The 14,705-nt window shown below is 37.3% G+C and overlaps 1 protein-coding gene across 1 annotated transcript in view; it reads right to left on the reverse strand.

Annotated features, from left to right (window-relative positions):
* Window positions 1-1,668: 1,668 nt before the first annotated feature.
* Window positions 1,669-14,705, reverse strand: part of LOC121849172 (adhesion G-protein coupled receptor D2-like) — a 59,102-nt gene continuing 46,065 nt past the window's right edge. Inside the window, exons 19-20 of the mRNA XM_042334974.1 lie at window positions 7,850-7,903; window positions 1,669-1,875 (exon numbers count right to left, since the gene is read on the reverse strand). Coding sequence (XP_042190908.1) covers window positions 1,669-1,875; window positions 7,850-7,903 — 261 coding nt within the window. The remainder of the gene's footprint in view (window positions 1,876-7,849; window positions 7,904-14,705) is intronic.

Below are 14,705 nucleotides of genomic sequence, written 5' to 3' on the forward strand. Positions count from 1 at the left end.
ACTTATGGAAGAATATAAGAAAAAGCTTATTGCCGAAATGTGATCTTCCAACATTTCTCTCCATTGCTTGCTGTCGTCATCATAATAGTAATAACACTTGCATTAGATACAGCGCCTATCGCATTGGTAGGGTGTCTTTGTAGGATATACTGCAAAGTATAGTGACTGTATTTTGTAGGCCAATACTGAAGCCAATTTACATACAGCAATGTCCCACAAACAGCCATGAAGTAAGTATCCAATTGTATTTGAGGGATTGTTGGCCTAGACACCAGGCAAAGCTCTCTTCTCTTTTCCAATAGTGCCATGGGATCTTTATCATTACGGGTAAAATGCTGCAATGAAGTGTAAAGTTTGCTAATTAATTATTTTCCCTCATTCCATGTAATCAGTTATACAAGATAAAACCAAAAACAAATCATCATTTCACCTCACTTAACAATTTAGTCTAGTACGTTCAACATTGTCCCTTCATGATGACATGCCAGCAGCAACAAAAATTAATTTTGAAATTAAAAATCACAAGGTGTAAACTTTCATCTTTTTCAGTAGAGGTAGCCTCATCATTGTATGAGGACTATCTATCATTAAATAAAAGTACAGATTCCATTGATGAATTTCTGTAATATATTATTTTATGCTGTGTCTTTTGATTATAACACCTTTCATATTGTGAGGACATTGCAAAGTGCTTCTCAGAATTTACTGTAAAGTGTAGTGACTTCATAAAGTTATTGAGGGACTTTATGTATTGACCGTTGTTTATTCGATGGTTTAGTCTTATGAATATGTGAAACTATCAAATAAAAAATAATCCCGACAAAGAGAAGCAGTATTCCTTTCTCCTGGCAAATTCAAGGCTGAAAAATAAGTCCACCAATATAGCCATTAAGATACTTCATTCTCCAGAAAAAGATTGTTCTAGCTTATAAACATTCAGCTTTTTGCAACTATAATAGCTAGAGATCGATACTGAAATTTACAGTAAAATTTTACATCACTAGCTTCATTTAAAATACAACATAATATTAGGATATTCTCTTTTGATGGATTTTTTTTAGAAAATCGTAAAGCAATCATGACGTTAACAATTAGGTTTTCCTTACAACTATTCAATTTCGAAGAAACAATGTCCATTGGTACCTTTGCATTGTCACATCTAGTATAATACTTGATATTATCCACCCTCACAGGTTCTATACCATTTGCTGGTTAAAGATCCTTCAATAAAAGAGAATTCCCTCCTTCCCCTGCGATCTAGTAGATCAGATCACCGCTCAGTGCAGCAATAACCCATACTGAACAGAATGTCCTTGGTTCAATTTCATGGTACGTACCCAGTTGTCTCACCTCTGCCAGGATAATAGTTTTAGGAGTGCTTACAATTGGCTTTAGAGTCTCTGGTCAAGGATGGCAGTGACTCCTTTTGGAGAGTTGCTATGCATTGATATCAGCTGTGATACTGCCCGCAGTCGACACTGATTCTTGCCTCATGCATGAATAGTCACTTAGTTAAGGTATGAGAGAGCAATGGGCTTCTGAGGAGATGTCATTACTTCCAGGTACCCCCCAATTAAACAATTTAATATACTTTAAGTTTGCTTGTATCTGTATTTAGGAGGTAAATACAACATGCAGATAGGCAGATGGATAACAAAGAATTTGCAGTTATTGGAACTCACTGTCGTTAGCGGCAGCTTGATTTTCATATATGACACTATTGTCATAGAAAGACATTTTACAAATGCCTTCCACATTGACCCCATCGCCATTGTGTAATCCAACATCCTTAGCCAGGCTCTCCGATCCCGTAACAGGAGAGCTGGCAGGTCTCGAGCTGGTCAGAGAGCTTGATGGTCGAGAGCTAGCACAGTTCTGAAAACAGAATAAAAATGCCGTTCAATTGTAGTCTCTCAGCTGCCTCCTGTTGTACAAAACAACAACAACTTGGATTTATATAGCACCCTCCACGCCCCATGATGTAAGGGGCGCATTTGATGACCTCAAGTAAAAATTCCGCACCAAATTATTTTTTTAAAAAAACTACAGCTGTAAATTAGCTATTTATGTTCTAAGTTCGTTACCAATTTGTTACGGCATGCAGCATTTATAATCCACATGCTCCATAGAATAACATCAACAACATGTTGGATTTATATAGCACCCTTCACATGGGGTACAATGGGAAATAGTGTGTGGGGGTATGAGAGAGAGTCTAAAGCCTTCAAAAGACATTTAGTACTCAGTGCCATTGTTTTTTTCTGTTGTTATTCAGTTTTTTGTGGTTGTTATTCAGTTTCTTCTGTCAACCATATTTTAACCCTTGCTGCACCACAGGCAGATGAACTCATCCCGGGTAGAATGAGCTCTTTGGCTAGCCGGCAAGATAACTCATTTATGGCAGCTATTCATGGTCACATGCATAAAAATACATCAAAGATTGACCCGATTACATCTATGATGCAGCCTCTCAAATCAGTGTTCAGCCAATTCGAGTTCAGTTTATTGGATGATGCTTCCATCTCTCAAATGGATGGTGAGCCATTATTAGAAGGTAAATGTTCTTCGTTTTCTTATTTTAAACAAGTGGTTGGAATAGGGAGAACTGACAAAGATAAAATAATGAAAATGGAATAAAAAGCGAATTGTCAACAACATAAAATATCAGAAATCATACCCAAATAGTGAGTGAGGTTCTGAGACGAGAATGTTATAAAGTCGGTAGCTAATAGCCTCTAATAACATACAGATACAACATAAGAGGATATTAATAGACCAAAACACAGGCAACGTACACATTTACAAAAATAACGGAATGAACAAGAGGATGGAAACAAATTGCAGGAACCATATTGAAAATATTCTGTGATAGTTTTTNCAACATCCTTTAATATTAAAGAAATAGAGCTCAACCCAACAGCTGAGCAGATTAGTTACTGTAATATTAGCATCTATTTCAGGGTACCAGCAGCCTAACTGAAACCGTAATTGGTTGGCATGGGGAATCTTGCATTTGCTTCTATCTTATCTGCTGACAATTTATGGGTAGATCCTCATTAAGAAATTGTGGAAGGGTTTTGCCCACAAAAATATACAGTTAATTCATTTTGCAGTGTATTCTGTGAAGCACTTTGAGACATCTCGAAGACGTGATAAGGCGCTACATCAGATACAAGGATTATTATTATTAAGTCAACTTTTAAATGGTTATGTACTTGTACAGTATCATGATACTCCACTAACAAGGCTACCTACAAGGTTAAACATAACTACCTGTGAGAAGTTACTGAGGGCATAAATAATATGAGTATTTCCCCACCTTTAATGTGTAATAATGGTATGCATCACACTGTTGAGATTATTCTGTCAAACTCCTTCCATATCTTCTCCACGCATTAAAACTTTACAGGAGTCCATACAGAATTAGAAATGGAGGTATTCTTTAAGAAGAGTTTACCTCCAGTCTCTCTCCCTTTGGGAAACATTAGAATGATGTTAAGAAAAAAATTCAAAAGCTGTTAAATGTAAGTGGAGATTTGTGTGTTAGAAATGAAACTTGTGTGCATTGTAAGGTTTCTTCTCTCCAATTCTAATTAAACCACTTGTTAAACAGAAATACACATTACCCTACACTGCCCACTAAATTACTGTTGAATATGGACGTGAATCTAAAAAACTGGAAAGTATTTCACTGCACATAGGATGTGTGATTACATTCAGTTTACATTGTTATTACTTTGCCTTATGGTGCTAATTAAAGTGGTATTTTCCACAACTTTCTCCCAAACTTATTTCAATTTTTCCCCTAAATGTTAATCCGGATGGCTTCTTTTTCCATGTTTCTCATGAAACTATAGTCAGAACTTTTAACCAATACTGCATGTTGTATTAAATGCAACAGCATTAACAGCTATTTTTAAGATAAAAGCAAAACTAGTAATTGCTAACTTACAAAAAATGCTGTTTCATTGTTTCATTCTTCTCGCACCTTGTCACAACTTGAATTAGGACCAAAAACTAATCTGCTTCCAATTTAGTTCCATATTTCATTCCTGTCATAACACTGTGTGGCAAGTATCGGAAGACTATCATTTTTTATTGTGAGCATGCTTCAGGACAGCTTTATTTCATGAAGCAATTTGACACTGTGTCTACCACCTGCAGGTCACCAGAGTCATATACGACTGAGGTCTTTGCAGGTAAGAAGACTTTTTTAGGATGAGCTCTATTTTACTCTATAAAATGAAAAGTACAAAGACATGAATCTTAAATGTATCTGAGTAGGAATATGACGTGCGACATAAATCATTGCACAAAGAGCACAATAACTAACATCCACACAGTCCTTCACTGAAATGCAAATCTACGCATCCACAGACCCTATTTGAAGTTCAATTCCAATGTTATAAATCTTTTAATCTTTTAAATTACTCACATGAAAGCAAAACAGGCGCGAGAAGATTAATACAGTAAGTTCTATTCAGCTGTCTTTTAAAACCAGCTCAATGATTATATGAGGGAAAGATGTTACTGATCAATACCCCAATAGCAGAAAATTATGGAGCAGATTTTCTGTTACAAAGAGCAGAAACGTGAGATGAGCAGACTGGTTTGGAACTGTTACATTGAAGTTTGTAGTAGCCAAGAAGAATATTTAACCACTGTCCTACCAAATGAACTGGAAGGTCACACAGTCAATGCAACATATATCAGCACTGGCATTTTACAAACTTACTCTGGGTTCTAATTTGTGGTAATTTTGAACAGATTTCTTAATACGAAATGTATAACTGTTCATTTTCCATGACAATGAATGTGCTGAAAATGTTTTCACCTCAGCACATACAGTCTTTTAGAAATTCAATTTCTTATTAAGAAATGTGTGAAGAATTACTGAACATTAGTCCCTATTATCTCTTTAAATGGACACAGGGGTAGAAAATATCCTGTCCACAAGCCTACTCAATGATTATTTATTCATTTGCCTCCTGTCCACTGTGAAAGGGTGTGGAGAGGGTTTGTTTATTCACTGTATATTTTACATTGCATGAAAACCATAATAGAGAGGTAAACCCCTCACTATAGTTAATTCATTCTGGTTTTAAATTAATTAAGCAATCTCCTCAGAGCTTCTCCAAATTACCTCTCCCGACACGGGCTGGTAAGAAGGAGGTTCAGACCCATGTGGCAAGGTCTTGAAATCAGTCATGTTATCGGGTCTAGTTACTGTTCGGCAGGGAATATTACAGCTCAAGTCACCCTAGGCTAGCCTCACACACCTCCGAGCAGTACTGGCAGCGACCTGCCTGCCCTCTTGGGGAGGAATTAGTGCAGAGAATGGGAGTCTACCTTACGAGGGAGAAATTAATAACAACGGCACCAAAAAAAAAGTATTAAACTCACAAAGAAGGCAACATTCTGACCATAATGTTTTTATAATCGTCACTTATGGCACATTCTGATTGACCGATGACAAGCGCTGATCACAGAAATGTCCATTAATGTTAGCCCAGGTTCTCCTAAATTCCCAAAGGCAAAAACCTTCACGACAGTCAGCATCTCAAACAGGGAGAAAACGGGGGGAAAATATCAAGCATAGAAATAATAGTTTTTTTTAAAAAATTGCCTTCCCTCATGGCCACCCCCTTGAAAAGATGGAAAATCACTTTGTGTTACCGATAGTATGTCAGCAGTCTAAATATATTACTGACTGATCATTTTTTACAAGTCACAATCTTTGTAGTGTCAACCTGTCAAGGGTCAAAGGGGAAAACATGCAAGATTCCCAAATCAATCTGGCTGTAGAAACTGTCTCATTTCATTTCAAATTACCTGCTGTGGCTGCAGTCTGGGACAAACTGCCTTCTCTCATAAAGCATGACAACTTGGGTCGAGCTAATGTGATCATTCATAATGGACAAGTCGTGCTGTAGCTCCTATTAACTATTTTTAAACCAGTTCACTGAAGTACGTGATCTCTGCTTGCAGCAGCAAGCATAAATACAGTGTTGACACGTTAATACCAAAGGACAGTGTTAAAACAGGATTGAAAACTTTGTGGTTTTATAACAAACTTGACTTCATCTTTCCTGGTCCATCGTTAAAAAAAGTGGATTCAGTGGAATACAAGCATTGATTTTTATGTTAATGAGGAAAACCGCCTCCTTGGATTTTTGTAGTAAAATATTTATTCAGTCTGTGTTTCTTTTCTTCCTCTAGGAAACCACGTATTGATTAATTAATTGACGCACTGATCAATTCATCCATCACCCTTTCCATAGCAAGCTTTGAGTCATATGTAGTCTCCACATTGCGCAGTTGGAAGGGCAATGCTGGAAGTTTTGTTTTCACAAGTATTCAAACTAATTTCACAATAATTGCACGCTAGTGGAATTGAAATTAAGGCTGTGTTTTGTTTCAGAGCAAGGCCCTTTCAAAAATGACTTCTGAGGAAAACTGACATAAATACTGGACGCAAAACGGTAATGACATTATGTGGTTTGATTACGTCTTCTTAACAAACAATTAAAATGCCTCGCAATTATTCTGTGTCTTTGTGCCACACATGTAGTATTTGTAGCAGTGATTTAAGGCTGAGCCTTTATGCCACACATGTAGTATCTATAGACGTGATTTAGAGCTGGGTCTCAGGCGCACAACTGCAACCACTTTGCAGTTTGCATGAGTATTCCTCCACCCCCAAATTCACTTGCTTCAGTCCTACATCATTCTCATTCACTCTCTCAATTTGTCCTTCACCTCACCATTGCTATCTGTTTTCTTGCCAAGTTTCCTTCTCCCCTTACACTCTCCCTCCGCTGCCTACCAGTTTCCTTCCCTTCCAGGATGTTTTGCATTTCTGCCTCTCTAATTTTACTTCTCCCTCTTCTGGTCTAGCCCTTTGCTTCTCTCTGCCTCTTTCACTTTTACATTGCTTCCCGACATCAACAGTGGCTCGGAGAAACAGACTGAATCTGAATGACACTGGTTTGCAATGGATTAACAGAGCAGTTTTATCATTCCTCTTCGAGTTCAGCAATACAACAAGCAAGTTTTGTCAAACATCCTCTTTAACTCCATTAATCCTTGGGAGAGGAGGGATGGAGAAAAATGTGGAGAATAATAATCAAGGAGTGAAAAATATAGCGTACAGATTATAAAAATGACAAGCAGTATACATTTTACTGTTAAAACAAAAGCTTAAAAGTGCATGACAGTTTAAAAAGCACAGATACTAATAAAGGGGTAATGATGATCCTTGCATTTGATATACTACATTTGCATTTGGTAAATTATAGAGAATTTATTTCTTGAAATGGCCACAGAAGCACTTCAGGCCTTTAGGGCTCATGATTTATATATTCCAATGCCATTGATAGTTTATCTTTCGCAATGTGCTGTTCACTGATGTGTGTTGTCTTGCATGCTTCTTTGAATTGTGCTGGCAATTTTGTTCTTTTTATTTATAAATACAATTTGAGGAATTAAAGAACTATTGATATAGTTAACATTGCCATTGGCCTCTCACTGTGAATCTGCAATATTATACATCTGCTCAGTGCAGCAATTTAATGATGTACTGCAAACTGTGTTTTAAAGCTCTCTGAAAGTATAAGAATTGGATGAACTCCTATAATTCCTACACTGATGTTCTGCGCCTTCCTAGGCCTCTATTCATTTTGTTTCCAAATTAACAAACATTTATTGTCCCTACTGAGAAGCACAATGTACCTAACTCAACCATTTGACCATTGAGAATCTTTGAGTTGCAATAGAAAAAGTTTGAAATAATTTAAGAATCAAAATTAAAGTTAACAATAGGTTGTTAAGGGCAGCACATTTTACTTACTGAAAAGTTCAGTGCTTTTCTTCTCTCCTTTATTCTTTTGATTGTATTTCTTACCTGCAAAAGGATATAAACAAGATTTCAGTGTTCATATTTCAACTGGAAAACTCAGCGATCTTTGAAATAACACTGTGTGCCTTCAAGAACGATACTACAGCTATCCAATTGCACTTGACTAAATAGAATGACATTTTCCCATTAGTACCACAGTAGGATGAAGCAAGACCTGAGAGAAAAGTAATGTTCAGCAGTGAAGAACCCTTTGTTACTATGAAATGTAACATTTCCTTGCAACAACCTAACGTTATAAGAGCAGCAACAAACAATGGTTGTTTATCATCTAATTGAGTAAATACTAAACATTAACTAAACACATCAGATGTACGTAATAATCTATGAACCTTGTTTTATGTTAGAAAGATATGACACCAACCAATCAGGTAAAGTATAGTATGCAGGTAAGGTAAAGTATGCAGTGTAATGAGCAAGACTTTGCATCAAAGGAGGAAAATCAGATGCAAATTACAACATCAAATTTAACCAGATTCACAGTGTTATCAGTAAAAGAACAACAAAAAATAAAGTTGATAGATGACTAAATAACAAAAATCATTTTGAAATTTCAAAATAATTGCAAATGGAATGAGTTTAAAGATTGTAGCTGAAAGAGATTTTTCTACCCAATCTCGGATCTATGAAATCTCCATGAGTAACTTCAACAATAAAATATTGCCTCCCTTTCACTTACTCCCTCTCTTTCGCTTACTTTACAGAGTGCACTAAGCTCTCCTGTATCATTTAAATCCACAGCCACTTCTCTCCTGTTAATGTAAAATGCATTATTCATTCTGTCAATCTAATTAATCAAAACAATAATCCAACATCAATTTTTAATAGTCAAACAATTTCTATCCTTTTGGGAAAATAGAGAAATCTCCTTCTAGCAATTATTTTCATTCATATTATGACATTCAGGTTATATGTATAAATGGGGGAAAATCAGGGTCCCACATTATTTACTGATCCGATGACTGAAATATAAAAACGAACACACAATGCTGTACCACAAAAGCGTATGTTTCAAAGAAAAATAACAGTAGAATTAGAAATCATAAATAAAAACAGTCAACCATATGAGGGAGAAAATTGAAGGTGACATATAGAGTGTGAAAGCTGAGGAGATGGCTGCTTTGGTCTCTAAGCGTTCATGTGTCACAGACAGCTCACCGTGGCACTCAATTCGCAAGGCTTGTGTACTCGGATATTGACACAAGGCTAGAACTTGTAGCTGAACAAATTGAAGTTGCATGTATCCAGCCAAAGACTTGGCAGCAGTTAATGAACAGGAACAATGGGCTGTGTGCACAGGCGGGTTATCGGCTGCAGTGAAACATTTCATATTGCAGCATATCCTTATGATGCCACACCTGTCTGAGTTTACAAAAGCAATTTATCCCACATCCTTATAAAACCAAGTGGCATTAATATCTTGTCTACATTGTATACTATTCCTGTAAGAACTATATTTTATTCCCTGATGTTTTCATACATGACTCTCCCTCTCTGGGGTAGAGAGTTGGGATTAGAACCAGAAACTCACATGAAGAGATAGTAAACCAATATTAGTTATTGTTTCTGATGTCTAATATTCTGGAGTCAGGGGAGACACTAGCCTTGGCAACAAGAGGAGGGCAATGTATCCTTCATCAGCCAGGTTAGTTTGAGTGTATTGTGCAGTATTGTGGAACCAATAAGTGAACTACAAACCTTGGCGCTGTGAATTTATAATAGATTTTGCCATTATATACTCAACTCTACCAATATCTGCAGCTTTTCTAACCCCCGTTGCGGCAATGCAAACAGATGTGTTGAAATACCTTAGATCTATTCCTCAAACTAAAGAAATCTGCTGATAATGGGAAACCCTTGTTTGGAGTTAAATCGGAATAGTTTAGAAATACAGAAGTATTTTGCAACATTTACTGCATTGCTATCTTTCGAGGGGGAAAAATTGTTACAAAGGAATTGAAAGCATTGTCAACACCAACACTTAGCAGGATACCAGTGCTTAAACGTTAACCTGCTAAGATCACCCCAAAATAGTTCTTAAAATGATAGCATGTAAAGTACCTTCCATGCATTCAAGAGGCAATTATGATGGATCATGCCTGAATTTTGGCTCCCAGCTGAAGGAAACATTAAAAATATCTCTGACAAATGTTTGCTTAGGATACATTCCATTGAAAAACAATTGCCATTATAATGAGCTTCCTGCTAGAAGCTGTATCCCTCTTTGTCCTACTGGAGTTCTGTATTGTCTTAAATCTGTGTATATGATTTTGGCTTTGCTCGATTACCAAAGCTGGATTAGCCCAGTGTTCACCTTCAGCTATAATTATTGTCTAATGATCATTAAAAAAGGATAAATTTGGTTTAATTTTGCGTACTCGTCATTTATAATAATAATCTTTGCAGTTGATATAGTGCCCTTTCATGTCTTCGAGACACCTCAAAGCGTTTTGTTTATTAGCCAATTAATTGGATGCTAGCTAAACTATGACCAAGCAGAATCGATCACTCTTGGAAATATACTAATGTAATAGACAGCAATCAGAAAACCTGATTTACCCTCTGGAGCAGAATAGCCTCTTAAGGGTCTATTCCTTTATGGCGAATTCCATTAGAATTCTAGTCAACCTGTGGGAACTCCACTCCAGAAATAGATCGTATCGGAGCAAAGTTCCAATTGGTCGGCAGATCTTTATCCTGGTTCCCAGAAGGAGTCCCATTTGCACAATTCCTTATTAAGGAATCCTGGTTAGAAATGCTTCAAATCAGAAAACTCGGGTTTCTGAAAACAGCACAGATCTGTTAAATTACTTTCTTGAAAACGTATACTTTCCTCTCATTTAGGCTATGCCAGAAAACTCCATCCACCATCATTGTAGGATTGTAACAGAACCTAAGAATCAGTGACAAAATAATGAGAGAATTTCAGTCTTTGCTCTGATCTGCTCCTTCCAGTTCTTACTGACCCTCACAGCTGGTGAATCATTTACTACTAAACTACTTTGGCTGTGACAGAATTTTAAAGGATAAAAGAAACCTGCAAATTTACTAAATAGAACTGACAAAATGTTGTTAAAATAGACAAAATAATAAATACATGATCATAATTGTTTTCTTTATATACCACAAGTAATCATAACAATGCTAATGTACAGTATTTGGTAAAGAAAAATGTATTTGTTAAACAGCTCCATAAACACAAGTTTATACGGTTTTGAAAATGACGTGAGGTCAAGGTGACATTGATCAGCTCTGAAAAGGTCCAAGACTGTTTCAGGTCAAAGTTGCACATATGGTCACTAAATGTGTTATTCTTTGTAATTCTCACAACTAAAACTAGTAAATGTTACTTCAAAGGCACAGGAGATCTATCTGGTGGTGAAGAGTGGAATGGTAAATCTACAACACTCAAAGCTAAGTATGATAGCATTGATGTTGCATGTCAGCCTGCCTCAGTTGGTAGCACTCTCACCTCTAAATCAGAAGGTTATGGGTTCAAGTCCTGCTTTGGGACTTGAACTCACATAGTCTGGGGTGACACTCCAATGCAATGCTGGCGATCTGCTTTATTGTTGGAAGTGCCGTCCTTTGGATGAGATGTTTAACCAAGTTCCCTTCTACCTGTTCAGATGGATATTAAAGATTCCATGGCACTACTAGAAAAGTGTCCTGGCTCCTGGTGTCCTGGCCAACAATCCATTGGCGAGCGGGCCTTCAGCCTCTCTGCCCCCACCCTCTGGAACTCTATCCCACAGTTCCTCCGCCTCGCCCCCTCCCTTGCTGCTTCAAGACACATCTCAAGACCTTTCTCTTCAACTGTGCCTTTGGTCACCCTCCTACCCCTAACCTTCCCCACCCTTCATCCCTCCTGATCCCAACCACCAGCTCGGGTGCGGATCCCTGACTGTCCAGCTCCTTGCGACGTCCAACTGATGTGAAAGGCACTATACAAACGTAATTTGTTGTTGTGGTTGTTGTCATTCCTTTCATGCCTTTTCATGGGACATTGCTCTGTTCAAATCGGCTACCGGGTTTGTCTCCAGTACGACACTTCACAGTAAATCCTTGAGACATTTTACTGATGTGAATTGGTGCTATATCAAATGCAAGCAATATTGTATCATATACTATATTATTCATTATGTTTTTATGACCCATCTGTAATCAGCTTTTGTATTTAAAGAGATATAGTCATCTCATGTCCCATTATTACCCTTAAATGGAAGCTGGAGTGCTCTGAATTTCTCATGCTATCCTGCTCCTAATGGACAGTGAATATTCTACTCTGTTGCTTCTGCGGAACTAGAGTTTTACGTCCAGAGCATTGTTGATTGGTGGTCTAATGGCAGCCTGTAAAGAAATCAACTGCACTAAAACAGCTAGTTTTCCAACATTGATTTTCATTCCACAGCCCTCTGCAAAAAAACATATGCTGTTATCTTCTGTGCCAAAGTTATGATGGGGTCTCAACTGTGGCAGTTTCAAAGGGGATTAATTAAGGGGTCCATGTGGGCACTCGTAACACATGCACATGTTATGATTACTCACCAGAACTCACCACCAAATAATAATAATAATCCGTGCATTTGATATAGTGCCTTATTATGTTGTTAAGACATCTCAAAGCACTTCACAGAACATTTCAGTGACTTGCTCATGTGTGATCAGTCAGACATGTAAAACTATCATACAGCCTCTAAAATACTCACAATCATCCAAACCAGTTTCAACCAAATCTGGGATACATCTTGATTCATTCCGGATCACCCAATCCTCAAACGATTACCGGGCACTAATAAAGTATTCTGCAAATATTTACTATGAACGTGCTGGTAAAGCTGTCATATTAAAAACTTGTTCCATATCTATTGTAATCCTTCGGCACTGCAACCAAAAGTAGCATGAACATTCTTTAATATCATCCTGCCTGCTGATACAGGAAAGGAGTTACCAGAGCACAGCTGCCCTTTAAGTTCTTATATACAGGTATGTTTCATAACGGAGCAGTATTAAATGTTAAAACATGATCAAGTAATGTGGTGTTTATAACTTATTTATTGATCTATGTCCACAATTTGGTTCTCATAATTCAATAGCCAGGTAGAACTTCCATCAAGCAAGTGCATTATACATTAAAAACATGTGGTAATGGATATCCATCAGCAGCACAAACAATATAAAACATAATGGTGTAGACTACTCTAATACAACATGAATGATGTGCATTTTCCTGCTAAGGCCATTGGATGCCTAAAAGCTTGTCTTACTGTTAAATTTACAGTATGTTTAAATCTGAAGGAACATGAGCCATGCAACCATCAAAAACTATGATACCAAGATTTGGTAATTCTCTGTTTTAATAATCATAATAATCCTTGCATTTGTTATAGCACCTTATCACGTCCTCAAGAAGTCTCAAAGTGCTTCACAGAATATAATGTAAAGTAAATTGACTGTATATTTTGTGGGCGAAACGCAGCAGCCAATTGCGCACAGCAGTGTCCCACAAACAGTCGTGGATTAAGTGATCAAATTATTATTATTTTGATTTATTTTGAAGCCATTATTACCCCCAGAAAAGCGATCCACCAATCGACTAACAACTGGTTCGGGACTTACTGCTAGGTGAACAGACGCATGTGGAGTAAGGAAACTTGCCTAATGTACTGCCCTGCCCGAGAATTGAACCCAGGTCCTCTCGCATGCAATTGCTCTAAGCAATACGCTGAGGGACTCCATAAGTAATTTCAGCTTGAATACTTGTATTAGGGGTATGTTGAATTAAATTACATCTTGTTGACATCCACTTAAAATCTGGATAACTGTGGACAATAGACAAATTTGATTTTTCACATCTGTGTTAGTATAAATGTGATGGATGTTATTCCATTGCAAACGTTCAATAAGCAAGCTTATTCATGTTGTAATTCTTTGTAGCAAGCTAAGGCCCAATGCTGCTCATCTGTAAGCGTTTTCTTTCAAGTTGCACAATGGGCCTGTCTTGTACTATGGAAAACATGCAAATCTTTACATCAAAGAGGGATCAGGATTGATTCATCTTCATAACACCGGTATGTTAAATAAAGAGAGGCAATAGTTAAAGCAGATCAAAATGGCAACTATTCTCTGCAGATAGTCTGAGACAACTGGATTTTCCCCACAAGATAATACAGTACTTGTTTGTTAAAGATTGAAGCAGCTTGCTTGTACAAACAAGTCTGTTTTCAGTTTACTAGTTCTCTACAATTATTCTTTTGGGTTAAATACATCTTCTGTCATTTTATCTCAGTTATGCATGCTTATCTAAGTGCTCCAGATACTAGATTTATGTGATCTGCATGGAACTGCAACCAGAAAGGAAACAATTGCAGCTGCGAGTGACATCATTCTCTCCTTGCAAACAAAATGGACCTTTCTGACCCTTTTCACTCATTATGTGAGTGTACACCACAGCATTTCCGTCCCCTTGTTGTAGTAGCCAACAATCGCTTGAAACCTCAGTGGAAGAGGTTTATAGGCCGGGTTGTCCAAAAATAAAAAGAATCAGCATGTTCGTGTTTGCTTTAAAATACAAATGTAAATGAATATGAGACCCAACATATTGCACAACCAAGAATTGACATGTTATAAAGGACAGAAGGCTGTGAGGACAGAAATTTCCACCACACAAAGATCGACACTGGTCTGTACAGAGCTTTCTCATCACGTTCAAAGGTCATATAGGTTTGCACTATTTATGGGAGATGTGCGACATTTGCAAAGTGGAGCGTGTGCTATTTTGTATGTCTAT

This window comes from Callorhinchus milii, unplaced genomic scaffold (genome assembly GCF_018977255.1).
Source record: "Callorhinchus milii isolate IMCB2004 unplaced genomic scaffold, IMCB_Cmil_1.0 Scaffold5, whole genome shotgun sequence".
Lineage (NCBI taxonomy): Eukaryota > Metazoa > Chordata > Chondrichthyes > Chimaeriformes > Callorhinchidae > Callorhinchus > Callorhinchus milii.